Source organism: Castor canadensis, chromosome 8, assembly GCF_047511655.1.
Source record: "Castor canadensis chromosome 8, mCasCan1.hap1v2, whole genome shotgun sequence".
Classification (NCBI taxonomy): Eukaryota; Metazoa; Chordata; class Mammalia; order Rodentia; family Castoridae; genus Castor; species Castor canadensis.
Genome location: NC_133393.1, coordinates 2377561 through 2401656, shown reverse-complemented (window position 1 = coordinate 2401656; position 24096 = coordinate 2377561). Strand labels below are relative to the sequence as shown.

At 39.6% G+C, this 24096-nt stretch overlaps 1 protein-coding gene across 2 annotated transcripts in view; it reads left to right on the top strand.

Annotated features, from left to right (window-relative positions):
• Bend6 (BEN domain containing 6) overlaps positions 1-24096 on the top strand; it is a 57057-nt gene that overhangs the window by 8032 nt on the left and 24929 nt on the right. For both annotated transcript variants that reach the window (XM_074081867.1, XM_020160840.2), the window contains exon 2: positions 18044-18263. In XM_074081867.1, the coding sequence (XP_073937968.1) occupies positions 18144-18263 (120 nt within the window). In that variant the 5' untranslated portion in view covers positions 18044-18143. The remainder of the gene's footprint in view (positions 1-18043; positions 18264-24096) is intronic.

Genomic DNA, 24096 nt, shown 5'->3' with positions numbered 1-24096 from the left:
TAAATTTCTATTCATTATAAACTATCCAGCCTGTGGTGTTGTTTTGGCCACATAGAATGGACCAAGACTCTGCTCTTGAGATCCTTGTAGAACTCAACTCCACCCCACCATCTTTGGTGTGGACACTAGGTCTCAGTGTCTCATAATGATGACCACATCCTGTCATAGCAGGTGGCTGTCTCATTCCAGGTGGTAGGTCTAGTTTCCTGAGGAATCCTGATGTCTCAGTCTGGCTAGTTCTGTTTCCTCCAAGTTCTGTCTGATCCTCCAGGCTGTGAAGGGTTGACACCACACACGCACTCCACCCAGAAATTATCATCTGAGGGATCATATTCCTGAGGGATTCAGACCCCTTCTGGGACAGTGAATTGACACTGTTCTTTGCATAATTTAATTCCATGGCCATTTGTAATGAGATAAGAATCCACCTGGAGAAGACTCTTCAGGACTGCAGTGTCAGACTCCTTGGTGGCCTGAAATCTGGTGGCTGTTAAAAATCTAGGTCCCAAGCTGGTTGTGGTAACACATGCCTGCAATTCCAGCACTTGGAAGTCAGAGACAGAAGGACAGAGAATTCAAGGTCAGCCTGGGCTACATAGCAAGACTCCATTTCGTAAAACAAAGCAAAACTAAGTCTGAGTGTCAGTGCTTGGATCAAGGGGCATCAGCAGTACTCTGGGACTTGATTGGTACTCACCTATTATTACTCACCTGTCATCCTCACCCAAAAGACAAGGGACAATGTGCTCTTGTCTCATTGCTGAATGGCTGCCTTGTGTAAGCTTTGTTATGACTCACACTTACTGAGCCTCTGTTGGGCCTCTGCTAAGTGCTGTCCATGCATTTACTCATTCAGTCCTCACAGCAACCATGAATAGGTGCTCCTCCTATACCTATTTCATACAGGGCTCCTAAACCCCTGGGGAAATTTCCCCAAGATCATACCACTAGCAAGTGGCAAGGTATCTCTAGAATTTCAACACCCTTTCAGTTTCATGGCTTTCCTTTGTCCTGCCTGCCTGCCATGCAGCCCCTCTTCTAAAGGAAGTCCTCTCTGATGGGAATTGCCTAGCAGCTATTCTTCCTCTCTTCTGACCATCCTTAAGCGGACCTCCACCCAGACTAATGAGGACCAGCAGAGTATCAGATTGTTTCCTGGCACATGAGATAAGTGGTCTTTTCCTTTAACCTGTGAGGAATTTGCCTCTCCCCTCCTGATTATTCAATTTAACAGGACTCCTTTTATTAGAAATTTACAATTTTCATTCTTACCATCTCATTGTCATGTTCCCATCAATATCACTTGGGTAAATTTGACCCAGCACCTCACAAAAGCTATAGAAGTTTGGGTTATCCAGGCAGACTCCCACTTTGGAAGAAGGCCGCTATTGGAGACCAGTTGTAGGTTGTCCTTTGTAAAAAGGATAGCTGTAATGATTTTCATTTATATTCTTACATAAGATTGAAGTTGGTCCCACATAACATCATAGGCATTGAAGTTACTTAGCTATGAATCTTGAAGCCCTCCTCTCCCCCCACAGTTGAAAACTGTGTGTGAAAACATAACCTCCTATCCCTACATGTTCGAACTAAGCTTGTATGAGGGGAATCTGGTCCAACTTCCTTCAGTTAATAATAAGATATTATCATTAATCAATCAATAACCATCAATATACCTAAGATATCAACTCATAATGGGTGTTGTCACTATCCTCATCTCATAGATAAGGAAACAGGTACAGAAATCTCACATGGGTTCTAAGTATTGGAACCAGAGCTATGGCTCCAGGCCATTTGCTTCTAGTGCCTATGTTTGTGACCATACATGTGACCTCGCTTCATCATCTATTTGGAAAAGATTTAGACTTGAAAACTGTATCAAAATACACAAAACTTTACCTCTACTAGAAAAAAAAAGTTTCTCACTAACTTCTCTATTTCACACAAGGACAAGCTTAGTCCTCTCTCTGTGACTAGAATGTACATTTGCCAAGATGTAGCCAGCCCCGGCTGTTCAAGCAACTTCTCCACCATACATCCCACTGTCCCACTGTCCCCTGCTCCTTGGAGTCTTCGATACTTCTGACCATGAGGTTAGGCTGCATACTCCGAACTCGCTCTCCCCATCCATCAACCTTCCATGCTCTTGCATAGCTCTCTGGGCCTCTGCCAGCTTAAGCAGATCCATTTCATCTCCTTGGGCTTCTTTCTGTGAGTGGTGTCTGGGGGGATCAGCTCAAGACCGAGAGCACCACACTTCACAGAAGCTCAACTTTCTTATATAAAAGGGTATGGTATTTGCATAGAACCTACACACATCCTCCCATATACTTTATTTTTTGAAGTACTGGGGTTTAAACTCAGGGCCTGGCATCTACCACTTGAGCCACACCCCCAGCACTTCTTTTGCTTTCATTTGTTTTCCAGATAGGGTCTCACATTTGCCTGGCCCAGCCTTAAACTATAATCCTCCTACCTCCATATCTCAAGTAGCTGAAATCACAGGACTGCACCACCACACCAGACTTTTTTTTTTTTTTCTTGTGAGATAGAGTCTCACTAACTTTTTGCCTAGCCTGGCCTCAAACTGCAATCCTCCTGTCTCTGCTTCCTGAACAGCTGGGATAATCACACCTGGCCCCTGAATGCATTTTTCTGAAGTACCTATACATAGACAAGGTAGAGATCCAGACACCAGTGGCTCGTGCCTATTATAAAATCCTAACTACTTGGGACGGTAGGATTGGGAAGATGAACAATTAGCTCACAAGATGCTATCTCCAAAATAACTAGAGCAAAATGGACTGGAGGTGTGACTCAAGCTGTAGAGCACCTGCTTTGCAAGTGTGAAGCCCTGAGAGACAAAAAGAGAAAGAGAGGTAAAGAAAAACAACTTGACAAAAATGTATAACATAGTTGATCATTTGTTGCATTTCCTTCATTCTAATTTGCTTCAAGGTGGTATGGAAGAATATTGTAGTAAGAAGAGACATGGTTGGTAATTGGTGAAAAGGGGAAACCACTTAAGATGATTTATGAAGTAAATTATCTGAAATGTGTGAACCAGCATGTTAATTGTGTTTGGGTCTAAGCTTTTGAGAGTGTGAAAGTATAAAGGGAATGGAGACATTAGAATGGTAACCAGTTATTTCATTAAGGGATGACATTAGTGTGGATGTCAGGGATGGATGCTGCAAAGAATAATGAGCTTGTCCTTTCCTGTTACAATTGATTAAATAAATGAATATTAGGGGATGAATCACTCCTGACTTTTATGCCATAGGCATTGATCCTGGTATCTGAATTATTCTGTTTTGTGCATTAAAAAAATTGCTCCAAAAGTTATGTTGTAGAACACACTTGCATAAAGCAAAAAGCATAATGAGCTCATCTTGCTCTTAACTTTCAAGAGGAATAAAAAAAGTACACAAAGTGGGGACATTTTCTATGACCTATGGTAGTCCTAAAAGAGAAATTTTAACTGCAGTTAGTCTTTGGGTTTCACTCCTCATTTATGTTTTTGGCAAATGAAGGGAAAAGCCACATAAACATTTGAGGGGTCAGGTGGTAACAGAAGAACAGTCAGGTAGAAATGCTCACAAAAAAGGGTACATCTTAGAAAATATTTTAGAGGCTCTAGAGCCATGAGGAACCATCTTCAGAACCCCTTTGAGTTTCCTGTGCATCCCTCAGATGGTTTCACCCAGGCCTGCTGGCCTTTTATTGACAATTGATGGAGACAGGTGACATTGTGCAGTAATTATGATTATCTCCACTGTCCCCAGACTCAATTTCTGTGCTATTACTTCTCCATTGTGCAAGTCTTTGTGAACATGTCAGGATGAGAGTGGCCAGTCACACTGTCTAATAAGACAAGGACAGGTTGGTTCCATTGCCAGGTCAGAAGTGGGAGAGGCTCTAGTTCAGGCAATGAAGCCAATGTACAGGAACCAGTGATGGGTTGTGTCATAACGTGCAAATCAGAAATGCCAGCCTTATCCAATATGATAGCAATGCCCAGGCAGGGGATTCTGTTGCCAGAAGGAATCCAGTTGGTAATGAATGGACCACCTGGGCAGTCAGGCAGGAGGAGCAGCCCCACCACACGATGTCAGGGTTCTGACAAGAAACAGATGGCCACTAAAATTAGGATGATTGGAGAAAGTGTTAACAGAGATGCTATTTAAGAAGGTGTAGATGGATGTGTGTCCAAGCGCTGATCACGGTGGAAAGGTTACCAGCTCTGCTCAGAAGGGGAGTGAACCAGAAAGGAGGGGTCACCTGGACAGGGCTGCTATGAAATCTGCATTGGCCTCACAGGAAGGGAGCCAGGAGGGAGAGTCCCCTAATTCACTGGCCTCTCTGCTTCTGAACTGTGACCTGGACACTGCATTGGCTGAATCCAGCTGGGAAGAGGACATGGAGCCCAAGCAGGCAACCTCCAGTCTTAGCAGAATAGAGGTGCCAGACGAGGAGCTGAGGGACTAAGGAAGGATCCCCTGCACTGGCTTCTGAGCAGGATGACAGTTTGCTTGATGACTACACCAAGACGCTAGGCTCACAGAATGGAACACAGGCAAGTGGGAAGAGGCTCTCCCTTAGAGACTCCTCTAAGGGAGGAGTCAAGTGAAAAAAGCAGAAAACTAGTTACTGGAATTGACAACCTTTTGCACAGTTGACTTCATCATAGTCCTTCTTTAGTTTCTTTCTCTTAACAACAAGCAGCCACTACCAGGGCCCACAGGGAGAGAGAGAGAGAGAGAGAGAGAGAGAGAGAGAGAGAGAGAGAGAGAGAGAGAGGAGAGTATTCAGTAAATGTAGCCATGTTTTAATCCTTATAAAGAAGACAACAGGATTGGAATGACCATCATTCATACAGGGCAGAACAAAGAACTAAATTAATTCCTTTCACAGCTAATGTTTGCCCAGATGGCAAACAGGACCTCACTGTGTTTCCATTAAATTAGCTTCAATAAAAGTATAGCTACAAACTCTGGACAGATAAGAATGTTTTTCTTTCCTTTTCCATCATAGAAACTTGAAAATGATCCAGATCCATAGTCCATCAAGCACACTTAATGATTTGTAGGCTCACGTGTGCTCTTCAGTGCAGTCTAAGTAATGTCATCATAGTTTGGCAACCTTGGTGGCCAGCTGCAGGAGCAGTGTTGCAGGTTAAAATGTGTTTGGCGCCATTTGAAAATGGAGGAAGTGAAGTGGAATGCAGCCTGATGTACACTAGAAGAACCTAGTAATTTCCTTCTGGAAGCTAAGAAAGCTTTGAGGAGAAAGTCGTTAGTGCAGGTGCTTTGCTCTGTGGAGTGCTGTCAGTGTTGAAGTGTCAGAGAGTCCAATCAGTTACAGATATTCCAATCTTGATCTCTCTCTTCAAGTAAATGTGTAATTTTTAAAAAGTAACATGGACATTGTCTTCCCCATTCCACTTTGCTAAGAGGCTATGCTAAGCCAGCTGTGGAATGTGAAGAATTACATGCACACCATCCCTGGGTTTGTTTACAGGGGTCACGAAGAGGAAACACAAATGCACGGAAAATTTATATTTTTAGCTATATTTGCTTTCATTTGTTACAAAGCTATCCTTCTGTCTTATTTCTTAAAGGATCTGTTTCTCATGACTTGCTTAGGACATTGTTTTGACCTAGGGGTTATAAGCCATTACTAGATTGTGCACCTATTTAATGTGCTATGCCAGCACTTGTATGAAATGAAATGAAATAGAACAGACACTGGGTGAATAGATTGCACACAGCAAGAATAAACATGTTTCATGACATTTTGTTGTATTTTTCCATATGTGTACATTCATGAGCACATGTGTGTACAATATTTGTTTTGTTTTCTGTATCAAAACATATTATTTTATCCCCTCCCTTCCTCCCTCTGTCTTACACAATGTATTTTTTCTGTGAGTTGCAGTCAAAATAAGATTGAAAGTCACTGGCTCATATTATTCATCCAACCACATATCATGGGTACTATCAGGCTGTGGTTATGTGAAATTTATCAGCCCAAGAAATGACCGGAGTCCCTAAAGATTAATTTATTTTATTTGAGACTAAGAATAGCATTGCCATGGAAGCTTGCATGTCATTCTAAACTATGAGTGCAAAGCGGCAAGAGGAAGTTTTAAAAAGATGAAATGAAAATTGCAGAAGATATTTTGAAACGAGTACCCTTGACTGTAAGATCAGTAACATACTCAATGATCAAACATTTGCTACTGAGCAAACGTCCTTGCAGAAGAATTTTTTGTGCCAAGTTGTGGTGGTCTCCATGCAAGGACGGTGGTTCTGGTGAAGACTTTGGTGAAGATTTCTTGTTATTTGGTCCATATGCATGAGATCCCCTCCTTCATAGCCTCCTAGGTATTTCTTTCTTTCTTTCTTTATTGGGTAGGGCTTGACAAAAGTGACTCCATTTTGATTCTGACAACTTTCACAAAATTCACCCCCAGCAACAATTTAGGGAATTAATGTTATTAGGTAGTCAGTGTAAGGCAGATAGTGACATGATTAATTTTTTACTAGCTATCAGGAACTAGAAGTATTTAATGTATATCCATCCATATTTATAATATTTGCTCATTGATGGGTAAGACAAACACTGACTCATTGCGTGGAGATGTTATTACAGAATGTGGACCTGAAGTCTACTAAAAGTAGAGATTCTAAAAGAGGTCTGATGTGTCTATTTCTGGTTGATTGAATGATTTTGTGTTTGAAGAAATTTGAGAAATCATAGCAGGAGCAAGGAGTTTAATACAATTAGGGGTAATACAAACACTACGTTTTTGTAAAAGTATTTTCTCCAATTTTTGTGATAAAATACACATAACAAAGTTTACCATCTTAACCATATATAGATGTACAGTTTGGTGATATTAAATACACTTGCACTGCTGTGCAATCATCACCACCATCCAGCTCTAGGATGCTTTTCAACCTGCAAAACTTAAACTCTGTTCCCAGTAACTCCCCAATTCCCCCTCCCTCCAGCCCTAAGCAACCAGCATTCTTTCTCTCTATGAATTAGATTCTCCATACCTTATATAAGTGAAATTTTAGGGTTCTGTATTTTTGGAACTGGCTCATTACCTTTAACACAATGAATGTCCTCAAGGATGACCCATGTTATGCATGGGTCAGAATTCATTTTAAGCTGAGTAGTGTTATAAGTATATACCTCCTCTTGCTCATTCATTCACCCGCCAATGGACACTTTAGATTGCTTTTACCTTTTAGTTGTTGCAAATAATGTTGCTATGAACGAGTTCACGTGTTTCTTCAAGATTCTGCTTTCACTTTTCCCCAGTGGCTACTCCATTTTACAACCCATCAGCAGTGCACAGGGGCTTCCGGTTTTCTGTATCTCACGAGATACAGCGATCTGTGATTTTGGCTCTTGTTAGTAGCCATCCTAATGGGTACCAGGAGTATCTCACTGTGATCTTGATTTGCATTTTCAAAATATTAGAGATTTGAGCATCCTTTCATGTTTGAATATCTTCTATATAGAAATGTCTGTTTACATCCTTTGTCCTTTGTCCAGTTTTAAATTAAGTTTTTATGTGTGTGTGTGTGTTTGGGGGTGTGGAACTGGGGTTTGAACTAAGGGCTTCATACTTGCAAAGTAAGTGCTCTACCGCTTGAGCCATACCTTCAGTGCATTTTTTTCTGGGTATTTTGGAGATGGGATCTCATAATCTATTTGTCCAGACTGGCCTCAAACTGTGATCCTCCAGATCTCATTCTTCCAAGTAGCTAGGATTACAGATATGAGCCACAAGTCAGTTTTTTTTTAAATTAAATTTTGGGACTGCAACACATTCTGGTTATTAATCCCTTATGAGATACATGATTTGAAAATATTATTTTATATTCTGTGAATTGTCTTTTGATTCTGTCAATGTGTTTTGATGCACAATTTAAAAATTTTCCATGAATTTCCATTTTAATATTTTCCTTTTGTTACCCATGCCTTTGGTGTCATACCCAAGAAACCATTGTCAAACCCAATAGCTTGACCTTTTGTTTTTGCAACCCTGAAAGAGTTTTTCAGCATGAACAAAAACTTTAATGTAGAAAATTGTAACTTAACTGTTTATGTTCTTTAGAGGAGTATAAGGAAAAATTTTATATTTTCATTTCATATACTATGTGAGGTTTTAGGTTTATAATGAGCACTGCTGCTCTCTGAAAGACTTCTCCATTACCACTTTCTGTAGGACTGTAAGCATTAAGTTCTCAGTAGGAAATTGACTTTCTGATTATGAGAGAAGTGCATTAGGAAGTTCAGGCTGTCGTAACAAACATCATACACTGTGTGGCTTAAGCATCAAAAATGTTTTTCCCACAGTTCTGTAAGCGGCAAAATCCAAAATCTATGCCCCATGAGGTTTGGTTTCTGGCAAGGACTGTCTTCCTGGCTTAAGGGCAGCCACCTCTCCTGTGTCCTTAATGGCAAGGAAGGAGAGAAGTTTGTCTGTCTCTCTTCCTCTTCATGTAAAGCCACTAACCCTATTGTGTTAGGGTCCAGCTCTTGCAATCTCATTTCATCTTAATTACCTCCTAAAGACCCCACCTCCAAGTACAGTCAACCGGGGAGTAAGTCTTCAACCCTTGAGTGGGGCAACACAATTCAGTGCATACAAATCTATTTCTTCTGAACAGGGAAACCTGTATAGTCGAGAAGAGAAGTCAGACAAAACACAGGGGTTACCACACAGTTTTACAATCAAAAATTGCCCAGAAGAGTATTGATCCATTTTCGAATTTGTTTAAAAAATCTATTTTGGGGCTGGTGGAGTGGTTCAAGTGGTAAAGACCTGTCTAGCAAGTATGAGGCTCCGAGTTCAAACCCCAGTACTGCCAAAAAAAAAAAATTAGAAAATCTACTTTATGAACACATTAAAAATGAAGGCCGTCTGGATTTACTGAAAGTGTAGTGATTAGTTGGGGGAGGGAGACATAGCAAAAGGGAGAGGTTTGGGTATGTGCTGAGAGAACTCCCCCACCCCCAAGAGACAAATAGCCTTGTCTTCCAGGTGTGGAGAAGAGCGCTCCACATCCCCGGCACTATCAGCAGCCCAGTAAGGCAGGGTCTTGTCATCTTATCTCCACTACCCAATAGCATTTAAAGCTCTCTCAGATAAATCTGGTGAAATTTGACCTGGTCAGTAATGCTCATTTTGCTGTAGGGTTTTACAGACCATGCATTATTCTCTCAAGTACTGTTCCTTATTTGTTAGTAATAACGAGCAGTGAGGAAGACACTGGACAAGAAGGAGTTAAAGCCACTGGCTTGCTTCCCAGAAAGGGAATGAAGGCGAAGTTCAAGAAGGTAGGTGATAGAATCCAAGCTCCTTGTAAGTAAGCACTGGACCTCCAGGGCAGAGTTTGGTACATTGTAGCTCATCTCCCTGACACCTATTTTCATTCAGTTGGATAGAAATACAAGAATATTTTGACTTGTCCAAGACTGAAGTTTTCCTCAGCCACTCATGGGACACTGACTTTGGAAGTAAACTTTTCCTGCAGACTTGGTAATAGTTCTTAAATGAATTCATTAGGAAATTACAAGATGACAACTGCATGACAAACCTGCTCTTAAGTGCAAAACTATACGGAGGTAAAGTCACCTCAATAACAATTTGTGACTCATAAATCATGTCAAATTGCTTTATTCACTTCTGGGTCAAAAGTTAGAACAAGAAGTGGCTGGTTAATCCTCGCTGAGAATTACACTTCTTATTTTTTCAAGTGCAAGTGATATTTCCAGAACTCCCTCTCAGTCCTTAAAGCAAATGCAAAGGAAACTTCCATTATTTGAAAATCCACGTCAGTGGGCAATTGAAGAGCTTCCCCCTAACTTTTAATTAATCCACAAGATAATGATGCACTGAAGGGCAAATATCAAGAGAAGAATGTAAAAGAATTCTGTAATAATCTCCTAAAAAATTAATATACTCAATTAAAATTATTGGCTCATATTAGGAGCTAAAATTTTCTTGACAATGATTGCACAATGTGCAAATAAAATAAAAATCATTGAATCATAGTGTACTTTTGAATGTTATACTCTGTGAATTGTGCTTGCAAAGCAGGCGCTCTACACTTGAGTTACACCTCCAGACCATTTTGCTCTGTTATTTTGGAGATGGAGTCTCAAGAACTATTTGCCTGGGCTGGCCTGAAACCACAATCCTGCCAATCTCGGCCTCCCAAGTATCTAGGATTACAGACCTGAGCCCCTGGCACTGGTCAGTTTGTTTTAGAGAGTCTCTTACTCAGTTTTCCCCAGGCTGGCCTTGAACCACTGTCCTCTATCTCCACTTTCCAAGCATTGGGATTACAGTTGTGTTCTACCAGTCCTGCTTGTGAAGGACATGTTGAAAGAGGAAAAATGTAAAATCTCATTGCAGGTTAGCATTAAAAGATGAGCGTTTGCAGCCTCCAAATCCAGCACTTCAGAGGCTGAGGCAGGAGGATCACAAGTTCAAGGCCAGCCTGGGCTATCATAGTAAGACCCTGTCTAACAGAGAGAGAGAGAGAGAGAGAGAGAAAGGAAGGAAGGAAGAAAGGAAGAAAGGATAGAAGAGAAAGAAAAATGAGCACTTGCAATAGATTTTGACAATAGCAAGCACTGACTCTAAGCCTCAATTAAGCAAGATGTTTTACCTTTGTTTATTATGTTGGGGGAGGGGTTTTTGAGATAGGGTCTCATTGTAGCCCAGGCTAACTTCCAACTCTCCATTGTCCTACCTCCTAACTGCTGAGATTACAGGTGTGCACCACCATGTATGGCTATGTTATCTTTGTTTAATTCCAGTCTGTCTATTGGCAAATTTTATAGAAAGTTGTACTGCATTATTACATTTCGAATTTTGTGAAAGTTTTCTTCTCTCATGTTTTGTAAATATGCATATAATATCCTATATTTGTCTCTTGGCTTTGCAATATCTAAAATAGTTACTCTCTATTTTTGCACACAGAAGATTTATTTTTATTTATTTTTCTTTTTTCTCTTATTCATATGTGCATACAATGTTTGGGTCATTTCTCCCCCTTTGCCCCTATCCCCTGTATTTCCCCCCCACCCCCTTGCTACCAAGCAGAAACTATTTTGCCATTATATCTAATTTTGTTGTAGAGAGAGTATAAGCAATAATAGGAAGGAACAAGGGGTTTTGCTGGTTGAGATAAGGATAGCTATACAGGGCATTGACTCACATTGATTTCCTGTGCGTGGGTGTTACCTTCTAGGTTAATTCTTTTTGATCTAACCTTTTCTCTAGTTCCTGGTCTCCTTCTCCTATTGGCCTCAGTTGCTTTAAAGTATCTGCTTTAGTTACCCTGCGTTGAGGGCAACCAATGCTAACTAGTTTTTTAGGTGTCTTACCTATCCTCACCCCTCCCTTGTGTGTTCTTGCTTTATCATGTGATCAAAGTCCAATCCCCTTGTTGTGTTTGCCCTTGATCTAATGTCCACATATGAGGGAGAACATACGATTTTTGGTCTTTTGGGCCAGGCTAACCTCACTCAGAATGATGTTCTCCAATTCCATCCATTTACCAGCGAATGATAACATTTCGTTCTTCTTCATGGCTGCATAAAATTCCGTTGTGTATAGAGACCACATTTTCTTAATCCATTTGTCAGTGCTGGGGCATCTTGGCTGTTTCCATAACTTGGCTATTGTGAATAGTGCTGCAATAAACATGGGTGTGCAGGTGCCTCTGGAGTAACAGTCTTTTGGGTATATCCCCAAGAGTGGTATTGCTGGATCAAATGGTAGATCGATGTCCAGCTTTTTAAGTAGCCTACAAATGTTTTTCCAGAGTGGTTACCCACCAACAGTGTAAGAGGGTTCCTTTTTCCCCGAATCCTTGCCAACACCTGTTGTTGGTGGTGTTGCTAGTGATAGCTATTCTAACAGGGGTGAGGTGGAATCTTAGCGTGGTTTTAATTTGCATTTCCTTTATGGTTAGAGATAGTGAGCATTTTTTCATGTTTTTTGGCCATTTGAATTTCTTCTTTTGAGAAAGTTCTGTTTAGTTCACTTGCCCATTTCTTTATTTGTTCAGTAGTTTTGGGAGAATTTAGTTTTTTGAGTTCCCTGTATATTCTGGTTATCAGTCCTTTGTCTGATGTGTAGCTGGCAAATATTTTCTCCCACTCTGTGGGTGTTCTCTTCAGTTTAGAGACCATTTCTTTTGTTGAGCAGAAGCTTTTTAGCTTTATGAAGTCCCATTTATCTATGCTATCTCTTAGTTGCTGAGCTGCTGGGGTTCCATTGAGAAAGTCCTTGCCTATACCTATTAGTTCCAAAGTGTTTCCTCTCTTTCTTGTACCAACTTAAGAGTTTGGGGTCTGACATTAAGATCCTTGACCCATTTTGAGTTAATATTGGTTTAGGGTGATAAACATGGATCTAGTTTCAGTTTTTTGCAGACTGCTAACCAGTTTTCCCAGCAGTTTTTGTTGAAGAGGATGTCTTTTCTCCATCGTATATTTTTAGCACCTTTGTCAAAAAGAAGTTGGTTATAGTTGTGTGGCTTCATATCTGGGTCCTCTATTCTGTTCCACTGGTCTTCATGTCTGTTTTTGTGCCAGTACCATGCTGTTTTTATTGTTATTGCTTTGTAATATAGTTTGAAGTCAGGTATTGTGATACCTCCAGCATTGTTCTTTTGACTGAGTATTGCCTTGGCTATTCGTGGCCTCTTGTGTATTTAATGGTAGATTTTTCAATGTCTTTAATGAATGTCATTGGGATTTTGATGGGAATTGCATTAAACATGATTACTTTTGGGAGTATAGACATTTTTACTATGTTGATACTACCAATCCATGAGCATGGGAGATCTCTCCACTTTCTATAGTCTTCTTCCATCTCTTTCTTCAGAAGTTTATAATTTTCCTTGTAGAGATCTTTCACATCCTTTGTTAAGTTTACACCCAGGTATTTGGGTTTTTTTGAGGTTATTCACAATAATGGAATTGTTTTCATATATTCTTTCTCAGTTTGTTCATTATTAGTGTATAGAAATGCTAATGGTTTTTCTATGTTAATTTTATGTCTTGCTACCTTGCTGTAGCTGTTGATGGTGTCTGTGAGCTTTTGAGTAGAGTTTTTTGGGTCTTTAAGGTATAGGATCATATCATCTGCAAATAGGGATATTTTGACAGTTTCTTTACCTATTTGTATTCCATTTATTCCTTCTTCTTGTCTTATTTCTCTGGCAGAAATTCCAGTACTATGTTGAATAGGAGTGGAAATAGTGGGCATCTTTGTCTCGTTCCTGATTTTAGAGGGAATGGTTTCAATTTTTCACCATTAAGTATGATGTTGGCAATTGGATAAAATGTTCTGTAGACATCAACTAGGTCCATTTGATCTATTGTATATTTTAGATCTTGGATTTCTTTATTGATTTTTTGTTTGGATGACCTATCTATTGATGATAATGGGGTGTTCTAGTCTCCCACAACCACTGTGTTGGAATAATATATCCTTTAAGGTCTTTCAGGGTATGTTTGATGAAATTGGGTGCATTGACATTGGGTGCATATAGGTTGATTATTGTTATTTCCTTTTGGTGAATTTCCCCTTTTATTAGTATGGAATGTCCTTCTTTATCTTGTTTGATCAATGTAGGTTTGAAGTCTACTTTGTCAGAGATAAGTATTGCTACTCCTGCCTGTTTTCGGGGGCCATTGGCTTTGTAAATCTTCTTCCATCCTTTCATCTTTAGCCTATGCTTATTTCTGTCAGTGAGATGAGTCTCTTGTAAGCAACAAATTGTTGGATCTTCCTTTTTAATCCATCTCGTCAAGCGGTGGCTTTTGATGGGTGAATTAAGTCCGTTAACATTAAGTGTTAGTACTGATAGGTGTGTGGTGATTCCTGTCATTTAGTTGCCTTAGTTGTTTGAAGGTTTGATTGTGTGTACCTAAGTTGAGGTTACTCTCTACTGTCTTGCTTTTTCTTTTCCTGTGGTTTGGTGCTGCCTGTCCTTTCATGGTTAAGTTGGGTGTCACTTTCTGTGTGCAGAATCCCTTGCAGAATCTTTTGTAGTGGTGGCTTTGTGGTCACATATTGTTTTAGTTTCTGCTTATCATGGAAGACTTTTATTGCTCCGTCTATTTTGAATGATAGCTTTGCTGGGTAGAGTATCCTGGGGTTGAAGTTATTTTCATTCAGTGCCCGGAAGATCTCACCCCACGCTCTTCTTGCTTTTAATGTTTCTGTTGAGAAGTCTGCTGTGATTTTGATGGGTTTACCTTTGTGTGTTACTTGTTTTTTCTCTGTTACAGCCTTCAATATTCTTTCTCTAGTCTCTGTACTTGTTGTTTTAATTATAATATGTCATGGGGTAGTTCTATTTTGGTCAGGTCTGTTTGGAGTTCTGGAGGCTTCCTGTATCTGTATGGGCATAGTTTTCTCTAGATTTGGGAAATTTTCTGTTATTATTTTGTTGAATATATTATGCATTCCTTTTGCTTGCACCTCTTCTCCTTCCTCAATGCCCATGATTCTCAGTTTTGGTCATTTGATGGAGTCAGTGAATTCTTGCATTTTCTTTTCACAGGTCTTTTGTTGTTTACCTAATAGTTCTTCAGTTTTTCCTTTAGTTACCATTTCATCTTCGAGTTCTGAGATTCTGTCTTCTGCTTGTTCTAGTCTGCTGGATTGGCCTTCCACTTTGTTTTGCATTTCTGTTTTGTTCTTTTTTCTGAGGTTTTCCATATCCTGAGTTTCTGCCTCTTTAATATTGTCTATTTTCATCCTGAGTTCATTTACCTCTTTATTTATCATGTTCTTTGTTTCACTTTGGTGTTTATACAGTGCTGCTATAGTTTCTTTTATTTGTTCTTGTGCTTTCTCAAATTCTCCATTTTTGTTGTCTTTGAATTTCTTAAGTGTCTCCTGTACATTTTGGTTGACCATATCCAGTATCCTCTGTATAAAATTCTCATTGATTACTTGCAGGATTTCTTCTTTCAGGTTGTTCTTATGGGCTTCATTGGGTTCTTTGGCATAGTTTATCTTTGTTTTGTTGGAGTCTGGATCTGGGCATCTGTTTTCTTCATTTCCCTCTGGTTCCTGTACTAATTTTTTGCTGTGGGGAAACTGTTTTCCCTCTTTTTTCCATTTTCCCATCATTGCCCTTGCTATTGTTACTGTCCCTGTACTGTAATAATACTGTAATGTATTATCTAGCCTGTAATAGTAACAATGATGATATCTAGAATGGAAGGGTGAGAGGAGAGGGAAAGCAAAGCAGGTAAAGAAAAAGGGAAAAGACAAAACAAACAAACAAACAAACAAAAAACAGAGCCAAAGAAATAAACAGGGAGAGATTAATCAACAGTAAGCTAAATAGGCATTAGAGAGACAGAGAGAGGATAATAATAATAATAATAATAATAATAATAATAAAATACCCAAGTTTAAATGCAATAAAGTTTCAGTGTTAATAATTTTGGTGTTAGTCCTTCAGCTTCCAGTCCTGGTGTTGGTGTCTAAGAAGTAATTCTGTTGTTGTCTCATCAAAGGGGAAAAACAAAACAAAAACCAAAAATCCCAAGTTCAAATGCAATACAATTTCAGTTAGTCCTTCAGCATCCAGTCCTAGTTCTGTTGTTGTCTCATCAAAGGAAAAGAAAAAAAAAAAGTCTGGAGACAGCTTTGTGAATGTCTATGTGAGGCTGCGGCTCACCTGCCACCTACTGTCAGCCTGCTGTTGCTGGAGGCTTTATTTATTGCAGATCTCAAGAGTGAGCTTAACACTCACCTAGCCCCGTAGTCTTTATTTAGAGTTCTCCTGGACACATGCCCCTTTTGTTTTCTCCAGTATACAGCCCTACCCACCTGTTGTAACTGCAGTCTTTTTATTATTTTACAGTTCGTGTGTGGAGTTGCCCCTCGCCCCTCTCCAGTGGAGCGTGCCACACTTTAGCCACCTTTGGAAGCCTTCCCCTCTCCAAGCACACTGGGGGAGGTGGTGCCACTCCTCCTTCTCCAGCCGGCGTGTTTATTTACAGTTCCTTGAGGGAGTCCCCTCCCTGACTCTCCAAAGCTATGGGCACCCCGCCCTCTTTGCTATGTGTCATTTTTTTTAGCTGCTTGTTTATTATTCAGTTTTTTTTTTCTCTTTTTTCCCTGGGTGGGGGTCAGTCTGTCCAGGGGCTATGCTGATCTAGCCCAGGGCTGTCTGTGGGAGTACCACATGCCACTTAGCTCACCTGGTGGTTTGCTTCTCCCAAGCAGGGTAGAAGCTGGCATCTGGCGGTGCGGGAGCCCTCCTGGTTTCTCTGTTTAACGTGGAGTGGGGATGCTATGTGTGGGCTGGGGGTGTGGAGGTGTCTGAGTTTTGCCTCTTCTTGGAGGTTTTTCCTGCCAGGTGTATCTCCAGTGTCTCTCCAAGATTTTACTTTAGGAAGCACACTTTCTGCTTCCTCCCTCTAGTTGCCATCTTGGACTCTCTCAAGATTTATTTTTATCTATTTATTTTCTCATTGGTACTGGGGGTTGAACTCAAGGTTTACAGTCAACTAACGATATTTACTAGGATGAGTTTACATTTATGAAAGGCTTTTAACAGTACCTCCTTGGTTTAAAGTTACTATGGCAAATCTACCTAGAATTTATGGACATAGCTGACTAGAAGTGTCATGCATGCTACACAACCCTGAGTTATAAGATGGAGATAAGTCACAACTTAAACCTTTGCCATTGTATGAGATGTTCCTCAGACCTAATCTAGAGGCCTCACCCTCTCTCCTGACCACAGAAGGATGCAGGAAGCCAGCATGAGGCCCTGGACCTCTCCCTGCTTTGCCTGTGTCTCTTAGTTGCTTATACCTTTGATATCATGGGTGGAGCATGATATTGGGCGATACCTGTGGTATTTGAGCCCGATCGAGCAGAACAGCCAGTCCTGGTGTAAACTCAAGCACTATTAATTTATTTGAAAGCCTAAAGAAAGCTTCCAAAACAGAGTACAAGCAAGCAATTTTGGCAAGACCATTCCAGCACTATTTTTATGCTTGGGGTAGAGCGTAATGTGTTTCACTGAAAACAGACAAAACAGCCATATATTCTGAGATAACTACTTATTGGAATTTGATAAGAAGTGAACGCTACCTGCTCTTCAACTGTTCATGTATTTCTTGATGATTTCTAAGCTCGGTCCCTTTCATAGTTAAAGTTTTCTTGCTTACAATTAGGTTTTTTCTTGAAAAAAAATAGTATTTACAAGTACTGAGGATCTGAAGACCTAATGTGCTCCTTCGTCTGTACATAGCAAAAGTTAAATGTCATTGTTTCCACCCTTGGAATACAATTTTTCAGTTTGCAACAAGGAAAATCTTCCATCTCGACACTGTGTTAATGAGAAAAAAAATCCATAAATTTAAATTAAAAAAAAAAAACTAAGCAATTCTTACTGATCTCCCTGGAATGTTTTGTTGGTCTTTCTTTCTACTGAGGTCTGCTATTTTTCACATCTTTTTCATAAAAATGCAACTTCAGTCCTTTGTGGTACCATTTATATAAATTTATACTTTTTTACTTTGTGTTTTAGACTGCTCATAGCTCTTTGACAAGAAAAAACTTATAAGCTGGGTGCCAGTGGCTCATGCCTGTAATTCTAACTGCTCAGGAAGCAGAGATCAGGTGGATCAAAGTTCAAAGCCAGCCTGGGCAAATAGTCCGTGAGACCCTATCTTGAAAAAACCCATCACAAAAAAAGGGCTGGTGGAGTTGCTCATGTGTAGGCCCTGAGTTCCTTATAAAGATGGAAGAGTTTTTACACTATGTGATTTTGCATATCACAACACAAACATCTTGTGGTGATAATGAAATGGAAAGACTTGAGTCAAATATAGATGATATTGAATTGGTCAGTGGGAGGAAGGAAATAGGAAACATGCAATAAAGTGGTTTTCCTGAATAGGGAGTGCCATTGTGAAACAGTTGTAAATATGTCACATATTCTTTTTTGGTTTCGTTTTTAAGGAAGAACATTAACTTTTGGGCTACATCCCGCATAACATCATACACATGGGCATCCCTGCCTCCCACCTGTTCAGAAAACTTCTGATAACTAATTGAGAAAATGCAGAAGATCTCACAAACAGATGAAATCATTGATACCCAAGCTCTTAGAAAAGGAAAGAGAAAAAGGACAGAGACCACAGACTCAGAAAACGCCAACTGTGACATGGATAAAGGACAGGTTGGTTTTCCATCACCATGATCCGATTTTATAATCTAGTTCAACCATTAATTCTGTTCATAATTTACTAGTACTCTTACCCTTCCTTTTAATTCTTTGTTGCTGTTGTTGTTCTGGGGTATGTTGTGGGACTTACAAAACCCTTTCCATCTTTTATTTAACTGAGGGAATATAATTCATGTCCTCCTCTTAGTGTTGAACAGGCTGAGTTAGAAACACACTCAATAGACAATTTTCTGTTTACCAGTGGCCAAATGTGCCCAAAATGTTGGAGAAATTGGAATAGCTTTTCTTTTCTTTTTAGATCCCAATTCATGACCCCCCCTCATCATCCCATTCCTTCCTGTACTTTGGACAGTCTATCAATATGGGTTTTTTCTGTATTTTTAAATTTATAAGTCTTTATAATGTGTGAATTTGTGTATGCCTTTGTAATGCATAAAGCATTTTATGTTCATATATCCTTGATTCTTTAAATGAGTATGATATTCTTACAGTTTAAAATAAGTGTAAACAGTGAAGTCTCCCTCTCATTCCTGACCCTTATTCCACCCCATAAACACACCCCTACACAGGTAAACACGTTTATTGCTTTCTTGTTTATTCTTCCCATGTTTCTTTGTTCAAATAAAGCAAATCTGAATAGGTGTTCTTATTCCCACTTTGGAACAAAAGTAATTTACTGTATGTGCTGCTTTTTACTTCAAGTTTTTACTTAGTAGTTTTTGAATATCTTTCCATTAGTGGATAGCTTGTCTTTTTATGGCTCCATATTGTTCCTCAATCTGTATCATCCTTTATCTATCCAGAACCCTATGGTAGACAGGGCTGTTTTCAACATTTTTCTTATTATAAACCATACTGCAAAGACAACTCTCATATCCATCACCTAGTAGCCTGCTAATGTCACAGTACAAACCTTAATTTGTTTCTGCTTTTTTCAATCAGCATTGTTTTTTAAGATAATTTTTTGTTGATGGCATTTCAGATAAATGGCATGTTATGTGACATATGTAAATAGCATAAAATGTTATTATAGCAAAATAAATTCACTTTACTGTCACCTCATATAGTTATTCACTTTGGGGGTTGTTTTTAGGACCAGGGCACTAAAATCCACTCATTTAGCATCAGTCCCAAATATAGGATAGTTTTATTACCTATAGTCCTCAAGTTGCTCATTGTTAGGTCCCCAGACTGTTCAGATTTGTATCCTCTGACATAACCTCCCTGTATCCTGACACACCTCCCACCTGCAAGTGGTGCACCAAGGTTTCATTCTCTGCAACTGTGTATTTGGGAGTTTTGTTTCCTTTGTTTCATTTTAGAGTCATGTAAATGATATCATGTGATATTTTTCTTTCTGTGTCTGGCTTATTTCACTTGACTTAATGTCCTCCAGGCTCATCCATATTATCATAAGTAGCAAGGTCCTATTCTTTTTTTTAGGGCTGAACAATATTACATTGTGTAATATATGTATATATACCATACTTTCTTTCTTCATTTATTTTATTAGCATATTGCTGTGGTCACATTCACCCCATCACCTTCTCTTACCCCATCACCTTCTCTTGTCCCTTCTTTCCACCTTTCTCTTGGTCTCCTTCCTCTTCCTAAGTAGTCCTTGTTCTACTTTTATGTCTTTTTTTAAATCTAGATTCCACATATGACAGAAAATAGGATATTTGTCTTTCTGAGTGTGGCTTATTTTGTTAAACATTATGACCTTCAGTTATACCCATTTTCCCACAAATGTCATGATTTTGCTCTTCCTTGTGGCTGAGTAATACTCCATTATGAGTATCAACTCACCTGCTCATGGACTCTTAGGTTGTGTGCATACAGTCAGTGCTGTTTTTAACATCTGTCTATCTCTATTGCTACATGTACATCTGATCCATGCACCTAACTCTGCATGTGTCATGTTTTATTCATTTTTTTGTCCAGCAATGGACATCTAGATTGCCTCCATCATCTTGTCACCACAAACCATAGCAAAACAAATCCTCACACAGGTCCCTTTAAGAAACAGCCTGAGGATTTCTCTGGGTAAATACACAGGAAGATTACTTTGGCTTATAAATTATATGTTAACTTCTAGTTCATCTGACTAGATATTCTAAGATTGCTTTTCAGAATGCTCACATCAGTCTACATGACCAGGAGCAATGCACAGAGCATTCTACCAACTTCTCTCCCAACACTGAGCATTAATGTTCATATTTCTACTTTTTGCCAATTTGCTATCTCATTGGTTGTCATTTGCTGGTGCACCTCATTATCCCGAGGTGCTCAGGATAAAATTATCACATGCTCTCGTAGCACAGTGTTGGGGTGTCTTTAGCAATCTGTTTCTGTCAAAAACTTAATAGCTTTCCAAACTACCTGCGTCTATTTGATTCCATTGCAATCCACTGCAGCTAGAGTTCTCACATGGCCACATTTTTTAGGTCTGAAAGACTCTTCTTTTTTATGGTATCTATGTTCAGCTTCTTTTCTGTCCAGCTTATGACAGTCACCTAAAGGCTGTATGAAACAAAACCTTAAAGGCAACATCTCGAATCTGAAGCGCCCTACTAGGCCGGATGTGGTTGCCTGGCAGAGAACGTGCAAATGAAGTCTTGAGAAAGTGTCAAGGTCATAGCTTGTCCCCTGCTGTTTGGACATAGAAGTACTTGGGTTTTTGTTTTGTTTTTTCAGACCACGAAGATTTAGCATTCTGGACTCAGTCCATTTAGATTGCACGCTTCTCCTACAGCTCACATGTCCACTTGCACGCTGGCTAGCCCTGACATGGAGCAGCTGAAACATACCAAAATTCTTCTTCAAAGCTCCATAGGTGTGTGGTCTCCCTTCAAAGGAATTCATTAACAGTTTTACCAATTATGTCAGCAAAGTCTAACATGAGTCAGTGGCTTCCTAGCTTGCTTTTTCCATGCCCTCGTGCTCACCATCTACCCTCTTTGTATTTCAAACTGTTTCAGGTTTTAGGTGTTCCTGATTCTGCATGCCAAATTCTGGAATTGTAGTGACAATGTGTCACAAAAGCTAACAAAGACACGAAAACCACAACAGTGGCTCATGTGAGGTAGAAGTGTATCTTCCATCTGGAGTTGACAGGGCAGCTCCACTCGACCCCATGGTGTTGAGTCCCAATCACTGGACCTACGTTCCTCAACACAGCCTCTGTTTCTGGGTCCATCACTGTTCCCACTGTCATCTTGCCTTCCTCTCAGAAAGAAAAGACTCCGTCTGGAGAAGACACACTGCTCCTTCAAGGTTATGGACCAGTGCTGGCTTCTGCTCTTAGAGTGACTTACTCACATCACCGCAGTGAGCCCTGTGGGTGTCTGGGAAGTGAAACCTTTAGCTGACAGCTGTGTCTCAGCTGAACACCTCTTTCCATGGAAGAATGGAAGAGCAGATTTCTGGAGATAGTGAGCAGTCTTGGCCAATGTCCATTTTTCTTTTGGGTTCTTGTATTTCCTCTTGGTTTTCATGGTCTCTTCTGGTGGATTTCTTGTTCTGTGCTTATTACAAATACCTTATCTATTGTGGAAATTAGCCTATTGCAATTAAGTTTAATACATTACAAACATCTTCTCCCATTCTGATATTTATCTCTTGACTTTAATTCCTTCCTTTCATTGAAGCTTACAAATAGATTAACTTTTGCCTAATTTCCTTTCTTTCTTGTAGGAACTTGCTAAAGCTTACTAAAGAGAATAAGAGCAGTTACCGTGTATAGAATTATGGTCTCAATAGGCATTTTTCATTTTAAAAAATATCCTTCATTTATATTTAATCAAATACATCAATTTTTTTCCTTGGGATTTATTTGTCTATTTGCTCATATGTGATAATAGTAATTTTCATTATATACCAACACACATGTATAATAATGAAACATATAAACTATATGTACATGTACATATATTTATAAAATAAGGGTTAAATGTACATACCAGAAATCATACAAAAATGTAATTATGTTTTCTATAACTTATCTAATTTTCAATTTTTCATCCCTCTTGACAAGACAAAAAAACCAAAAAAACTAAACTTGTCCACTCACGATGAGTTATAGTTTGTGCTCTGCTTTGAAACAGTAGCTGGAGTTATTACTCCAGTCACTTGGGATGTGAACTTCAATCAGTCCTGGATTCTTACTCTCCTTAACTTCCCACATTTTTTCTTGGGAGGTGATCCAGGTTTTGGGAAGTCTTACATGTCAGCTCACATCCCAAGGAAGGTCATCAGTCCTCTGCTGAGGTTTTAACTTCCTAGGTGTCCCTCAGTGTTACTGCTGGCCCTTTAAGGACCATTGCACCTGTTGCTGAGGTTTGCTGTCCTGATACCCACTGCCATCTTCCATAAGATCCTGGCACCTGTGGATCCACATATGCAACTGAGCTGTTTCTGTTTCATCAGGTTCCCCCAGCACTTACCCATCTCCTGACCAGGACATAAGAACCCTTGTGCATAAGCTCTGGAGAGTCTGCGTGCTGTCTTCAGTCTATTGGTCAAACGCCAGTTCATCCATTTCTGATCCATGGTCCAGAGAGGTGACATGTTGTCCTGACATGGGGCCTCCCCAGAGAGCTTAGAAAGTACAAATAAGCAAGGAGCTAGCCCTGCTGCTTGGGATTGCCCCTTTTTCTGGAGGTTCATATCACACACTCTCACCTGAGATCCATCTCCCTCCTAAAGGGCCAGGACAGAAGGGGCACAGAAACGTGCATGTGACTTCCTGAAGTTCCACCTCTTTCTTCCCCAGGCTGTCCTTCCAACAGCAGCGTGGCCTTTGCCTTTCTTTCTTTTGCTCTCAGGTTTACTTTTAAAACTTTATGCTTTACACATCTAGGTTCTTATCTGTATAAATTCTACTCACTACTCTAATTTTCCAGGTTTAGTTATGCCACCTTAGTAGTTTGAGAAAAAATTTTTTAATCTCAACACAGTTTGGACTTCACAACTCAAAAGCATGTTTTCAACATATTATCTTGCTACTGACCTTAAAAACTACTTTTAAAACTAAAAGGTAAACATAAGAGCTTTCCTTCTGTCTTTTCTCTGACGCAGTAATCCTCAAATTAGCTTTGTGGCAGGGTCCCAACAGAGAGGACATGATGGGGATGAGGAACAAACAAGGAAGTCATCTCAAATCCCAACTCACTAATAACTGTCATTGAATGTCTCTATGTCCAATGTGGTATGCTAGACTTATATATATATATGTCTAACAAATATATATATATATATACATAGTCTTCTGTCAAGTTTATTTTTTATTTAAAAAATTAATGAATTCTAATAAAATTGATGCCCACCCCAAACCTAGAGCATAAGTATAACTTGTAGTTACCCACATTCCCATCCCTTCCCACCCCCCCTGCCTCATTCCAGATGTAACCCTGCTCAATTTTGTGTCTAATTTACTACCCCCTGCTCCTGACCCACCACTGAGGACTGGGCCTTGAGCATGCTAGGCAAGAAATCTACTATATCCCTAGCCTGCTTTTATTTTAATTTATATTTAAAAGGCACAATATACATAAATATCTATTATATATTATGGATTACACATTGTATATAATATATGTGTCTAGTATATCATTAATTTTATTTGTCCTTTTTTAAAAGAAAGTATCTTGCTATGTTGGCCTTGAACTAAGGGTTCAGTGGATCCTCCTGCCTCAGTCTCCCAAGGAGCTGAGACTTACAAGTATACAGTTGTCACCACATCTGGCTTATTTATTCTTGACTTTACAAAAAGTATCCTGTATCGTATGTTTACCTCTGGAACTTGCTTTTTACACTGAACATTTTG